Source organism: Lissotriton helveticus, chromosome 11, assembly GCF_964261635.1.
Source record: "Lissotriton helveticus chromosome 11, aLisHel1.1, whole genome shotgun sequence".
In the NCBI taxonomy this organism is placed as follows: domain Eukaryota; kingdom Metazoa; phylum Chordata; class Amphibia; order Caudata; family Salamandridae; genus Lissotriton; species Lissotriton helveticus.
The window spans coordinates 470,199,951-470,214,349 of record NC_136072.1 but is presented as its reverse complement, the minus strand read 5'-3'; the positions used below and the strand labels follow the sequence as shown (position 1 = coordinate 470,214,349).

General features: G+C 47.6%; 1 protein-coding gene across 11 annotated transcripts in view; it reads left to right on the top strand.

The window, feature by feature from the left end:
- Nucleotides 1-14,399, top strand: part of LIMS2 (LIM zinc finger domain containing 2) — a 470,048-nt gene that overhangs the window by 243,157 nt on the left and 212,492 nt on the right. For all 11 annotated transcript variants that reach the window (XR_013602372.1, XR_013602371.1, XM_078666051.1 and 8 more), the window contains one exon: nt 4,361-4,481. Coding sequence is in view for 9 of the 11 variants with exons in the window: in XM_078666051.1 (XP_078522177.1) it covers nt 4,361-4,481 (121 nt within the window). In the remaining 2 variants the exon portion in view is untranslated. The remainder of the gene's footprint in view (nt 1-4,360; nt 4,482-14,399) is intronic.

Here is a 14,399-nt window from a genome sequence, read left to right as displayed (position 1 = left end):
ACTCCTAGACAGTGGAAATCAAAGAAAGTTACGAAAATGAACCCTAAACATATTTTAAATATACATGGCAGTAAGTTTGTATAAGTTGACAATCATCCCATGGGAAAAGCAGAAGAAAACCACGAAGATGCATGAAATAGTCAACTACAGCCTGTATAAGATGTTTCATATAGTAAGCATAACAAAAGTAGCACATATTGACTTCATGGAATCAGAAAAGATGGCATCTGTATTTTCCTAACAAAACCCTTAGAGCTGGCGCATTTAAATTGAAATCACTCCTATAAAGCCAAACAACTATGTCTAGTGTAGAAATAAATGACTGTTGTGGTAAATTAAAAAATTAAGCTCAAAATCGGATTTTGACCAGCACCCAATATATTTGTTTCCAATAACGATAACTGCATACCTAGGTCACTCCCATGTCACTGAATGTTTTAAAATACCCATAATCCACCCATTTATCTATTTATCGAGCGGAGAATGACTAAATTAAAAAAGCATGAGTTCATTAACATATACCGCAGACAGCGCGAAATTTACTACTAACACCCACAAAGAATCCATAATACGTTAATATCGGGTGGACTGTTCATCGACAACTCTATCTTTGTGTCATAAATCCCGCAGTCGACCCGTCTCCCAAGTAAATCGCATTTAAACTAGGTACTCCCAATTTGCCAACTAATAGGCATAACCATGTTACATCTAACGATACAAATCATAATCAATGTCATAAAGAAAATGTCACACAAGGAAAAGTATTTTAAAAAACCTATGTGAGGAGCATTATTACCTCATGTCTGCACACTAATTATCGTCTGCGTCCTTGCCAAAAAGAATCTCATGCATGGAGGAGAACAACACCCAAGAACCTAAGCTATCCCAGGACTCACCGTAAACTGGCATGGTAACCGCACGATAACCGATCCATTCGAGGGTAGCTTCTAGCAATTACAAACTAGGCCGGCATTTTTAAATAGCACGACCCGGAAGTTAAAAAGAAACGTGACTACGTGCAAATCCAGAACAAAGCAACAAAGAGACATAATGCAGCCGGCTTAAATGTATGTAAATAGAAGCAACCGTTGAACCATACAAAGGACAATACTAGGTGTTTGGCACACAAGTTTTATTATTTCAAAAAACACAAATGAAACGCCACTCCGAGATTATGTCAGCCATATTGTAATCACAATGGCGGCCATATTGTAGTGGACGCCGCAGAGACATTAAATCAGTAAAAATGTTGAGTGTCTCTTCAAACGACATTGCTCGATGTTAGGAACATCGTCATAAGCACAAGAACTACGCCAGTCTTAAACTTAGGTACAAAGTCATAAGCACAAGGAAGGCGCTAGTCTTAAAACATATAATTGAAAGCAAAAGTTGAACAAACCAATCGACATTATTTAGTGTGAGGTACAATTGTGTTTCACAAAGCATCAATGGGATACTCCTCGTAAACTATGGTAACCATTATGTAATAAATATAACAATTGCGGCCATATTATAGTGGACACTAGGCATGAAAAATAGCGGCCATATTGTGAAAACTCAACAATGGCGGCCATATTGTAATGTACGCCGCAAAAACCTAAACCAGGTAAATAACCTAGAAAGTTATTTCAAACAACATTTCTACATATTAGGGACATCGTTATAGGCACAAGAAAAAGCGCTAATTTTAGTCTACGGCCTGCCATATAAACAAACAGTGTAATAATGGCAGCCATATTGTAAATTACGCTAGTTTTAAATAGTGGCAACCATATTGTAATGAACATGACTGTGGCGGCCATATTGTAATGAGCACAAAAATAATTCGACTAAAGGAGAAAAATTGATCAGTATTAATGTACCCAAAGACTGTGAGAGAGAAAGAAAATATGTTAATACACGTCAGGAGCACTGCTCTCTTAATTCTATAGTTGAATGAAAAACGGAACCATCAACATTGTAACTTCAAGATCATCACAGGAAATAATGGATCTCATCATAAACATTTAGCCCAGTTTGTACAGTCCTAAGGCGACATATCGAGGAGGCTTCACGTTGCCTGAGGAGCAGTTCTCTATCACCTCCCCTCTCTGATAATTTTACATGATCAATGCCATGGAAATTAAAACTCATCTCATTAGGGTGTTCTCGTTGTATATGCATCGAGACAGGGTATCTCTCATCCCTATTTTTGATCGCCCTTGCATGCTACTGTATCCGTAATTTGAGACTGCGTGTACTGCTTCCAATGTAGGGAGTACATTAGGGAGCAAGTGTCATCACCCACTACATGGTTACCAAGTAAAACTCTTGGGTTCCATGTTTGTGGAAACTGCACCATGTGCAAATTTGGTCTTAATAAGACAAAACAAATTGGGAACAACACGCTTAGGGAGTATCATATCAACTGTTTTATCAATTGTAATACCTCCTATACAGTGTATATGATCATTTGTTCCTGCCAAATGAAATACATTGGAAGCAGTACACGAAAAAAAGTACAGGAGGACAACATTACCTTGCGAAGAAAAGTGAAAGGGGGTGCAAGCCTTATCTTGAAATGATATGTGGTCCAGCCATAGACCACTTTATGTTGAATTTATATTGGGGGTTTTAACAATGGTGATGTGACAAGAAAATGTAATCATACTATATCCTCATCAGGTGCTTGAGTGTGTTTAAACTATCCCATTAAATAGGTTATTCATTTTTTTCTTATTTTGTCCTGTATTTGAAGATGCCAGGAAAATATGTGTTTTTGTCCTTCTGTAAACATTTTTAACAAAGAATGGGTTACTAATGCCCTTGCTTTTTCTTATTCAATGGATATCTCTTTTTGATCTGTTTCGGTCGCTAAGTACTTCTGCCTGACAGACTGGTATGAAATAATTCATGAAATATGTATGTTATGTGTGTATCTTTGTATTCTCTCCACATGTTGTAATCTAAATGTATCTGGGTTGTCATGCCATAGAGGACATTGCACGATACAGGATGTTGGCTTTCTGGAGAAGGCTCTGGATAACCCCGGAATTATTTTTATTTGCAACGGGTTTGCTAGAAGTCAGGGGACTGGATGGCTCGAACAAAATCGCTTGGTTTGTTAGCATTAAATCTTTACTTACAGATATGGGGATGAGGGACTTGTGGGATTGTCTGGAGTCTGCTGCATTTCCAACTAAAGAAATGCTTAGAGCAGCTTACTGGAATGTCATTAAAATTAGGAGGTTCTCCGCTTTGGTTAGCCCCTCCCTGACTAGCGAATACTGTGAGTTTAAAGACGAACCTAGTATGGAAAGCTACTGGGATTTAATAACGAAACCTAGGGATCGTAAGCTTTACCATCAGTTTCGAGTAGAGTCTCTCCCATTAAAGAAGTTCATGTGTAATTGGGCAACTGGTTCAGGGGACAAATGCCCGTTTTGTCCTGAATATATTGAAAACATTGGGCATCTCCTCTACGCTTGTCCTGCTTACCATGAACCACGTAATAAGTGGCTTAAACCCCTTTGCAGATCCCTGGGAACCAGTTCAGCCCTATATGCTAAAAGGCTGCTGAAAATTGGCTGTAATGATATTCTAGTTGTAGGGCTTGCTAAATTTTTGAGTTGGTCTTGGGCCATCCGGGAGAAAAATAGGGGGGCTCTTACTGTTGGGTAGATCCATCCTTGAAAATGGTATTTTACGAATTGATGTCTTGGTCTTTTAATACAAGTTTTTTAATTGAAAAGTCCATGAATGCGATATATTTAATCTAGTCTTATTGAATATTTTAATATGTAATGTTTGCTATTTATATTTTTAGTGTGAATAGGTATTTTTTCATAGTGTGTAAGGTGTATTATATGGAATATGCACCTGTATTTTTGTATGTCTTTTAAGATGAAAATCGCAATAAAGACTTTTTTGAATTGAATTGAATTGAATTTATTTATATTTTTTAAATTATTGTATTTGTAATTGCTAAAAAAAATATTTTTAACATTCGCTATTTTGTATGATTTACTTATAGTAATGGTAACGCTGCTATGTTTTAATGGATTTTAATCTGAATAAACAAAATTTTGACTTTGACTCCCATACACCTATAGTTGGTTCTATGTCAAAATTACTTGTTCATGAATTCCCGCATGCCTATGATTGTTTCCCTACAAACTGTAGGGGGAGGGTGCTACGTGTCTGGTCGATTCCACCTGTCAAAAGATGTTTTATTTGTCACAATTAGGTAGGTCCAGAGATGTTTTCCTGTCATAATAATGTTTTACATCTCATGGCCCATTTTCTTCATCCACAGGTGAATTCATATTTGATTCTCCCACTACTTTCTGTATAACTTTGCACTCTGCTCTTTATTTTATAGGTGAGTTTATCATCGGCCGCGTGATCAAAGCAATGAATAATAATTGGCATCCAGACTGTTTCCTTTGTGAGATCTGCAATGTAGCCCTTGCTGACCTGGGATTTGTGAAAAATGCTGGCAGGTGAGAAGGTTTAGATAATGGATGGATAGCCAATGTGACCAGGGTGCTAAAGAGATTTGAAGAGGAAGATGGTGGTCTTTGGTGGTACCCGTTTGGATTTAAACTGCGTATTTCACTTCAGTGTCCTAAAACTATATGAGTTTCTTTATCTTATCTCAATTATCCATTACCTCATCCTCAGGCTTCTTCGTTCCAGTCCTTATTCTGAGTATGACTTTTACTATGGAGACTGAATTACTTTACTATAGCCCAATGATTTTAGCAGATTTCCTTTTTGCTACATAAGTGGGCTCACATCCTGTTCAGTTCGCCTCTATTCACAGTTGCTTCTTCCTCACCTGTTGACAGCACTGTTTCTCAGCTAGTAGTTCGCACTTCATTTTCTCATACTGCTTCGTCCTGTGGGGATCGTACCTTGAGTGTAGACGTCTGGGACTGATGGCGTTCTGGTGGTTGCCTAACCTATGTGCTGCTTTTTCAGTGAGCACAGGCTCGATCCTTTCTTTTCCCTTTTGCGGGCGCTCTTTGAGCTTGCAAGGAGGGGATGTTGGCAGCTGCTCCCTGGGTGATCGGAATTCTCCGGGGCAGGTATTGGTATAAGGCTGGCCTGGACCTGGGCTTTGCCTCAGTGGCTACCCACTGTTATTCCTCACACTACAGCTGCTTTGCTGTTATGGTGGTGTTGGAGGAGGGTATGGGTACTTTCACCTTCATGACTGCCGTAGCACCCCACGCATTTATTCCTGGGGCTTGGTGCCTTCATTTCCTTTCTCCCTCTTGCTGGGATTTTTCCTTTTTCTATGTGGACTTCTTTGCTCTTTATATTTGTCTTCTATTCCATTCTCCGAATTTCTACAGCGTAGGCTCCCTTGCTGTATTCCTTGCAGTTGGTGTGTTCCTTCACACTGGTGTTGAGGTTGTGTCATATGGTGGTATTTCTGACTCTGTTTATGGCTTCTGAGGACATAGCGCAAGTCTGTAATTCTTGATAGATCAAACACAAAAAGGTGATTTCAGAAATGCTTGCAAATAGTCTAGTACACAAAAGGTGATGGGAGGATGCTTGCAATACGTCTAAGCAATGGCAGTTGCTTGGGAGTAGCATTCCAACCCATTGTTCTTTTGCCCAGCATGCCACCTTAGATTATTTATTTTGAAAGTTTTATATAGCGCGGACAAGATCTTTGCAGATATCAGAGCGCTTTACATAGAGGGGTACATGAGGGAGCATAGTCAGACAGATATATCAATAGATCAAACAGTACAAGTAGGTGGCTGCAAAGCCAATCATGTGAGTAATAAGATAACAATACAAATAAGCAAAGGGGTCAAACATGTAGTACAGATCGGTGCATAGTATTAACAGAGTTCGAGATAATAGTTCAAGTGTATTTAGCCATGAGGATAGCTTTTACTTCATTTTTAAAGAGTGTAGTGGAAGAGATAAGCCTGGTTTCGGGAGGGAGTGAGTTCCAGATCCTAGGCGCCATTCCTGAGAAGGAGCGCTTATATGTTTTTTCCTTCCGGAATCTTCGAGGTTTCAGCAGAAGATTGTTTGTGCCTCTAGTGTTTCTAGCTCCGCCAGAGATTGTCAGTTTCTGAGCGAGGTAGCCGGGTGAGTTTAGGTGTACCGCCTTGTGTGTCATGCAGGCGATTTTCAGATGAATTCTGGCCCAGCCAAATGCAAGTCAGTCTTGGCCCTACTCCAAGAGGAACAGTCCAGCCCAAACTGCCAAGCCAGGTCCTCTCTGAACCAGAACACAAGCAGCCAAGGGCTGATTTCACCCTGATTGAGGCTTTTCATTCGGGTGTTGCTTAGTTCCAGTAGCACATTGAGCAAGGGACCCACGTCTGGACATACCTTTGTCTACATGTGGCGTTTCATCAATCACCCAAAGGGTGATGGGAGGATGCTTCCAATAAGTCTAACCACTGGCAATCGCCCGGAGTAGCATTCCAACTCATCATTCTTTTGCCCAGTATACCACCTCAGATTAGACCCAGCCATATGCAAATCAGTCTTGACCCAGGTGCAGTAAGAACAAGCCCGTCTGAACTGTCTAGCCAGGTCATCTCTGAATCGGAACACAAGCAACCAAAGACCGGTTTCGCCCTGATTAGGGCTTTTTAGTCGGGTGTAGCTTTGTTCCTGTGGCACACTGAGCAAGAGAGCAATGTCTAGGCATACCCATGGCCACATAAGGCATTCCATCAAACACACATAAGGTGATGGGAGGATGGTTGCATTAAGTCTAACCACTGGCGATCCAGCCCATCATTATTTTGCCCAGCATACCACCTCAGATTAGACCCAGGCCAGCCATATGCAAATCAGGCTTGACCCTGCTCCAATCGGAACAGTCCAGTCCGACTGACAAGCCAGGTCCTCTGAACCGGAATACAAGCAACCCAAGACTAGTTTCGCCTTGATTGAACTTTTCAGTCAGATGTAGTTATGTTCCAGTGGCACAATGAGCAAGGGACCCACGTCTGGGTATACCCTTTGCCTCCTAAAGCTTTACATCAAACATGCAAATGGCTGGACTGCTCCCACTGGAGCAGGGTCAAACTGATTTGCAAATAGATGGGTCCAAATTGAGGTGTGTAAAAAAACGATGGACTGGGATGCGGCCCGAGTAATTTCCAGTGGCTTAAATTAATTCAAACATTCCACACATCAGTTATTTTGTACACTTTAGTGTGTCTCCATAATTGGGATGAGTATGCCAAAATGTGAGTCCTGTGCACACTGTCACTGGACTCAAGCTACACCTGGCAGATGAGCCCTAACAAGTCCAAAATTGGTCCTTGGCTGCTTGTATTTCGGTACAGGGAGGACTTGGCCAACAATTCAGGCTGGACTGCTCTCATTGGAGCAGGGTCAAGACTGATTTGCATATGGGTGGGTCCAAATGGAGGTGGCATGCTGTGCAAAATAACAATGTACTGGGATGTGGCCCGAGTAGTTGCCATTGGCTTAAATTAATTCAAGAATTCCTTCCATCATTTTTTGTATACTCAAGTGTGTCACCCTAAGTGGGACGGGTATGCCCAGACTTTGGTACAGTGCACACTGTATCACTAGAATCAGGCTGCACCTGACTGATAAGCTCTAACTATGGTGAAACCAGTCCTGGGTTGCTTGTACTCTGGTTCAGGTTGGACCTGGCCTGGCAATTCAGGCTGGACTGATCCGTTTGGAGCATGGTCAAGACTGATTTGCATATGGCTGGGTCCAAACTGAGATGGCCCAGTGTGTGAAAAATAACAATGGACTGGGTTGCGGCAGTGTCCTAGATCTGAAAGAAACAGGTTAGTATTAGATTCCTTACCTTAGAATATCACCAGGCGTCAGACTGGATCCGGAAAATTTTGCGTAGCAGTACCCCTGCACGTCGGTAGGCGTCGTCTGCGGCTCCGCGTCCGGCGTTGGCGCCGGGATGACGTCGTCGGAGTTCTTAGACGCCGCCCTCGCGCGCTGACGACTGTTCTTCTTTTTTCCGCGCCAGCAAGCGCAGGTCCGGAGAAAGTGGTACCCTTTAGTCACTTTTTGACTAAGCTTTTTCGATCCTTTTTGGATCAGTTTCGAGTCTTCGACTCCATCGGTGCCGGTAGGGATGCCCGGGTTCAAGCCCTGTGCCGACTGTAACCGACTGATGTCGGTTACTGACCCCCACCGCCGGTGTCTACATTGCCTGGGGCCCGAACTCGATGACAAGTCGTGCCCCGACTGCCAGGCCTTGACGTCGAAGGCTAGGCGGGAGCCGTCCTGCAAGCGCCTCGAGCTCCGGCAGTCGGCCCCCACCGCTCGAGGTCCCTGTCCGGAAGGAGGTCGAGGGACCGGTCTCGGGGCGGAGTCATCACAGCTCGGCGAGTCGACACCACTCGTCGGGCTCCAAGTCCTCAGGTAAGAGGCACAAGAAGTCGAAGAGACAACATCGCTCTTCTGACTCCCCCCGAGGCTCGCGCGACGCGGCGGGCGGTTCGGGTGACACCGCCCACGCGGCTCCGCCGGAGCAGCAGGCATCGCGGCCTGCTCCTTACCCGCCGGTCCCTTGGCAGAACGCAGCGCCGGAGGAGATCCATGCCTTCCTCGTGGCCATGAGGTTGCTCTCTCCTCCGTCGGGCTCCGCGGCGCCTTCGGGCCCAGCGGACCCGACTGGTTGGACCTGGCCTGGCAATTCAGGCTGGACTGATCCCTTTGGAGCATGGTCAAGACTGATTTGCATATGGCTGGGTCCAAACTGAGATGGCCCAGTGTGTGAAAAATAACAATGGACTGGGTTGCGGCAGTGTCCTAGATCTGAAAGAAACAGGTTAGTATTAGATTCCTTACCTTAGAATATCACCAGGCGTCAGACTGGATCCGGAAAATTTTGCGTAGCAGTACCCCTGCACGTCGGTAGGCGTCGTCTGCGGCTCCGCGTCCGGCGTTGGCGCCGGGATGACGTCGTCGGAGTTCTTAGACGCCGCCCTCGCGCGCTGACGACTGTTCTTCTTTTTTCCGCGCCAGCAAGCGCAGGTCCGGAGAAAGTGGTACCCTTTAGTCACTTTTTGACTAAGCTTTTTCGATCCTTTTTGGATCAGTTTCGAGTCTTCGACTCCATCGGTGCCGGTAGGGATGCCCGGGTTCAAGCCCTGTGCCGACTGTAACCGACTGATGTCGGTTACTGACCCCCACCGCCGGTGTCTACATTGCCTGGGGCCCGAACTCGATGACAAGTCGTGCCCCGACTGCCAGGCCTTGACGTTGAAGGCTAGGCGGGAGCCGTCCTGCAAAGCGCCGGCAGTCGGCCCCCACCGCTCGAGGTCCCTGTCCGGAAGGAGGTCGAGGGACCGGTCTCGGGGCGGAGTCATCACAGCTCGGCGAGTCGACACCACTCGTCGGGCTCCAAGTCCTCAGGTAAGAGGCACAAGAAGTCGAAGAGACTACATCGCTCTTCTGACTCCCCCCGAGGCTCGCGCGACGCGGCGGGCGGTTCGGGTGACACCGCCCACGCGGCTCCGCCGGAGCAGCAGGCATCGCGGCCTGCTCCGTACCCGCCGGTCCCTTGGCAGAACGCGGCGCCGGAGGAGATCCATGCCTTCCTCGTGGCCATGAGGTTGCTCTCTCCTCCGTCGGGCTCCGCGGCGCCTTCGGGCCCAGCGGACCCGACTGGGAGCCCAAGCGGGCCGGGTGCTTCGGCCCCGGCGCCGTCGGCGACTTCGGTGCCGATGCCGCAAGGCCCCACCGGATCCGGGTCACCGCTGGTCGACCTTACGACCCCGCCGGCATCGACCCCTAGGGTGTCACCCCCGGCGCCGTCCTCGGACGACGCCGTCCCTGGGGTAACCCTCGGTACGGATCCAGCGTCGGAGCAGCGTCGCTTGACGCCGCATTCGGCACCGGCCGAAGAGCAATTCATCGAAGATCTGGGTCCATCCTTTATCCCCGAATGTCAGGACATGGACGACGAGGGAGAGTGGGGGGGTCTGAGGACCCCCTGGCACGTGAGTGCCAGTCATATGAGGACTGGACACAGGAACTAGGGGAAGCCTGTGGCCTGGATACTTCCCCAGACACTGGTTTTGTCTCCCCTCCCACCGTGGCTACGGAGGAGGGGGCAGCTTATAGTGTGGTGCTGATGAGGGCAGCCTTGGCTCTTGAGCTCCCCGTCGCAACAGTGAGGTCCAACATCCTCACAGAGGTCCTTAAACCACAGGTAAGCTCCCCAGAGCCTCGACTGCCGTTTAATGAGGCTCTCACAGACGTCCTGTTGGGCTCTTGGTCCAGGCCCACTACAGGCCCTCCTGTAGATAGGAACGTCGCTAGGCGCCACCGCCCAGCTCCGGGCGACCCTAGTTTCTTGTCCACCCACCCCACCCCCGAGAGTCTGGTTATCAAGGCCTTTACATCCCAATCCGCATTCCCGACGGCACCACCAGATCGGGAATCCAAGAGGTATGAACAGTTCGGAAAGAAGATGTTCTCCTCCCTTAGTTTGGGGTTGCCGTCAGTCAATACCGCGTGCCTCTTGGGCCGTTACACCCACTCTCTGTGGGATACGGTTACAGCCATGCTGCCTGAGTGCCCGGAGGGAGCCCGGGCGAAACTCGCCCAAGCCCTTGCGGAGGGAAGGGACGCAGTGCGGTATTCCATCAGATGTGGACTGGATACCACGGACTCGCTAGGAAGAGCGATTTCAACGTCTGTGGCAGTTCGCCGCCACGCCTGGCTGTGGTCCGCCAAATTTTTGCCCAATGTCCAAAACACCCCTTATGGACATGCCGTTCGATGGCAGTCAATACTTCTGTGTCAAGGCAGATCATGCGCTGGAACACTTTGAGGACTCCAGGGCTACGGCCAAGTCCTTGGGCCTGTCGGCCCCGCGCCAGCAATCTTCTGCCCAGCACTCCTTTCGTGGCCACGGAAGGGGGGGCTCCCACATGTCCTGCCAGCCACGGGCCGCAGACTAACATTCAGCGCGGTGGCAGACGTGGCGGTAACAGGGGACAACGGCGCGGTCAGTCCACATCCACCCCTGCAGCATCCGCCTCAAAGCCTTCCTAGTCTGAGCTTTCAGGCCCATTTGACGCCATTGGGGGGCAGGGTTCGCCATCACCTACTCCACTGGCGCTCCATCACATCGGACAGGTGGGTGCTGCAAATCGTCCGAAGGGGCTACTCCCTCCCCTTCTAGGCGACCCCTCCAGCCATGCCACCACAGTGCCACCGGGTGTCGGGGGATCACTTGCAACTTCTGCAAGAGGAAGTTTTGGCCCTCTTGGCCAAGGGGGCCATCGAGCGCGTTACTGGGCCAGAAGTAGGGTGTGGTTGTTACTCCTACTACTCGCTTGGAGACGCTTTTCGGCGCGAGTGGAGTTGCGGTCTGTTGTACACCTTTCCGCCTATACCACTTCTGCCCAGAGTGCTGAAGAAGATCAGGCGCGACCGGGCCCAAATCATCCTTGTGGCTCCGGACTGGGCACGAAGATACTGGTATCCCAGGCTACTCAGCATGTCAGTCGATCCCCCGACTCGTCTGCCTCTTCAGGAGGACCTTCTGTTGCAGCAGCAGGGGACGGTCCTCCACCCGAACCTGTCCAGTCTCCACTTACATGCGTGGAGATTGAGCGGCGGCAGTTGAGGCCATTTGACTTGCCTCCTGAAGTCTGTAATGTGATTCTGGCAGCCAGGCGTCCCTCCACAAAATCGGTATACGCCTGCAGGTGGAACACATTTGTGGCATGGTGCACAGCAAAGGCTGTAGATCTCCTTTCTGCCCCTCTTTAAGAGGTTCTCCTCTTTCTTCTTTCTCTTGCCCAGCAGGGCTCTTCTCTGGGCACTCTGAAGGGCTACCTCTCTGCCATTTCCGCCTTCTTAAGGCTCCCTGATCAGCCCTCTTTGTTCAAGTCCCCGGTTTTAAATAGGTTTTTGAAGGGCATCACTCATAGGTTTCCTCCTGTTCCTTTCGTGATGCCTCACTGGGACTTGAACCTTGTTCTGACTTATCTGATGTGCGCTCCCTTCGAGCCACTTTATAACTGTCCTCTTCGTCTCCTTACTCTTAAGACTGCATTCCTGGTTGCCATCACCTCTGCAAGGAGAGTGAGTGAGCTCCAGGCTCTCCAGGCTCTTTCTTCTCAACCTCCCTTCCTTTCTGTCCATCCGGACAAAGTTGTGTTGCGGACGCGACCCTCTTTCCTGCCCAAGGTAGTCACAGCCTTCCACATCAGGCAGTCCATCACTTTGCCCACCTTCTGTCCGCCTCCTCATCCCTCGAAAGAGGAAGAGAAGCTCCACCGACTGGACCCAAAATGTGCGCTCTCATATTATCTGGATCGCACACGCCAGTTCCGGGTGGATGACCAACTCTTTGTTGGTTATGTAGGTGCTAAGAAGGGACGGGCGGTGCACAAACGGACCATTTCTCGGTGGGTCGTTTTGTGCATCAAGGCTTGTTACTCTCTGGCTAAAAAGGAGCCTCCTGTGGGGCTACGTGCCGATTCCACGCGGGCCACGGCGGCTACTACTGCCCTGGGTCGGGGAGTCCCCATGCAGGACATCTGTCAGGCAGCTACGTGGGCCTCGCTGCACACGTTCGCAAGACACTACTGCCTGGACAGCCAAGTCCGGAGAGATGGCTTTTTCGGCCGTTCCGTTCTCCAGGACTTTCTGGTGTGATCATTGGTTCGCAGACCCACCACCGGGGTTGGTATTGCTGGGGTATCTATTCTAAGTTAAGGAGTCTAATAATAACCTGTTTCTTTCAGATGCACAAGTTACTTGCCTTCGGTTACGATATATCTGTAAGAAACAGTAGTTAGTATTAGAATCCTTACCGCCCCACCCACCCTCCCCGTTCTGCGAACCGATATCTAGGGTTAAGGTCATTCCCTTTCAGGGCCCTAGTTTTTATGGCACCAGTGTTGGTTTTTATCATGGTTCTGCATTTTCTGGCGCGGAAAAGCTGTGTATAAGAACTGACGTCAGCGCGCGAGGGCGACGTCTAAGTACTCCGACGACGTCATCCCGACGCCGACGAGGGACGCGAAGCCGCAGACGACGCCTGCAACGCAAAATTTTCCGGATCCAGTCTGATGCCTGGGGATATTCTAAGGTAAGGAATCTAATACTAACTACTGTTTCTTACAGATATATCGTTACCGAAGGTAAGTAACTTGTGCATTAAATCAAGCATTCCATCCATCACTTATTTTGTATACTTTAGTACAAATAGCCTAAACCACTGGGAGTCAGCTGTAGTTTGGTTCCAGTGGCACAGTGATCAAGTGACCCACATCTGGGCATACCCTTGTCCACTTGATGCATTGCATCAAAAACACAGAAGGTGATTGGAGGATGCTTGCAATAAGTCTAACCATTGGCAATCGTTCGGTGTAGGAGTCCAACCCATCATTCTTTTGCCTAGTATACAACCTCAGGCTCGACTCCACCATATGCAAATCAGTCTTGACCCTGCTCCAATAGGAACAGTCCCGTTCGAGTTGGTAGCCAGGTCCTTTCTGAACCTGAATTCAAGCAACCCAAGACCAGTTTTGCCCTGATTGGGGCTCTTCAGTCTGGTGTAGCTTGCCCTAATTATTTAGCAGTAATCTTCATTACTCCAAGTCTTCCTCATCCCAGGCCTGCTCATCCTTAGGTTTGCACACGCTACTTGCTGTTGTACAGGATATGGGAAAGATGGAGTGCACTTAATAACTAGAGCCTACATTCTCGGTTCTTATGTCTATTACTCGGAACTCCCTGCCTTCTCATCTGTGCCTACAAGCTGCTATTCTAAATTTGGCAAACACTTGAGGTTTTGTTGGGCCCAGATGTTTACAACAAGACCTGTTGTGACTCGCTTGGTCCACAATGCACCAGGACAATTGCTACACCTCAAATTGCGTTCTTATTTCATCGGGTTTGGCAATTCTAATGCTAACTCCTGATCTTATGGGTTCTCCAGGAACAGCCTTTGAGTTTCCATCCCATTAACTTAAAAAACCATTACTGCTTGGTTGGAGGATTTTTACTGATTCCCAAACTCTTCCCTTCAGGACTCTTTCTACCAGCAGCAGGACTGTCATACTTGCAGTTCTTACTCCAGATGATGTCTGTGGTGTGCCTGGTCTTATGAAATGGACAGCCTTCCAGTTTTTAAACTGTAATGCAAAGGAGATGCCACCTCAAACAAGAGCAGCAGATTAGACCTCTATGTGATTAACAGAAGAAATTTGATTTAAATGCAAATTTATGAAGCTTTAAAAAACAATTCTTTATTAGATTCCTTTTATTTAAAACAATGAAACCACATTCAAATCTTTCAATCCATCAAATGAAAAGTTTTGAAAGTAAATCAACACGTTTCACAACTTTGCTAATTATTTTTGTCACTTAGGGCTACTAAGGTGCTAAAAATGATATACTTCAAT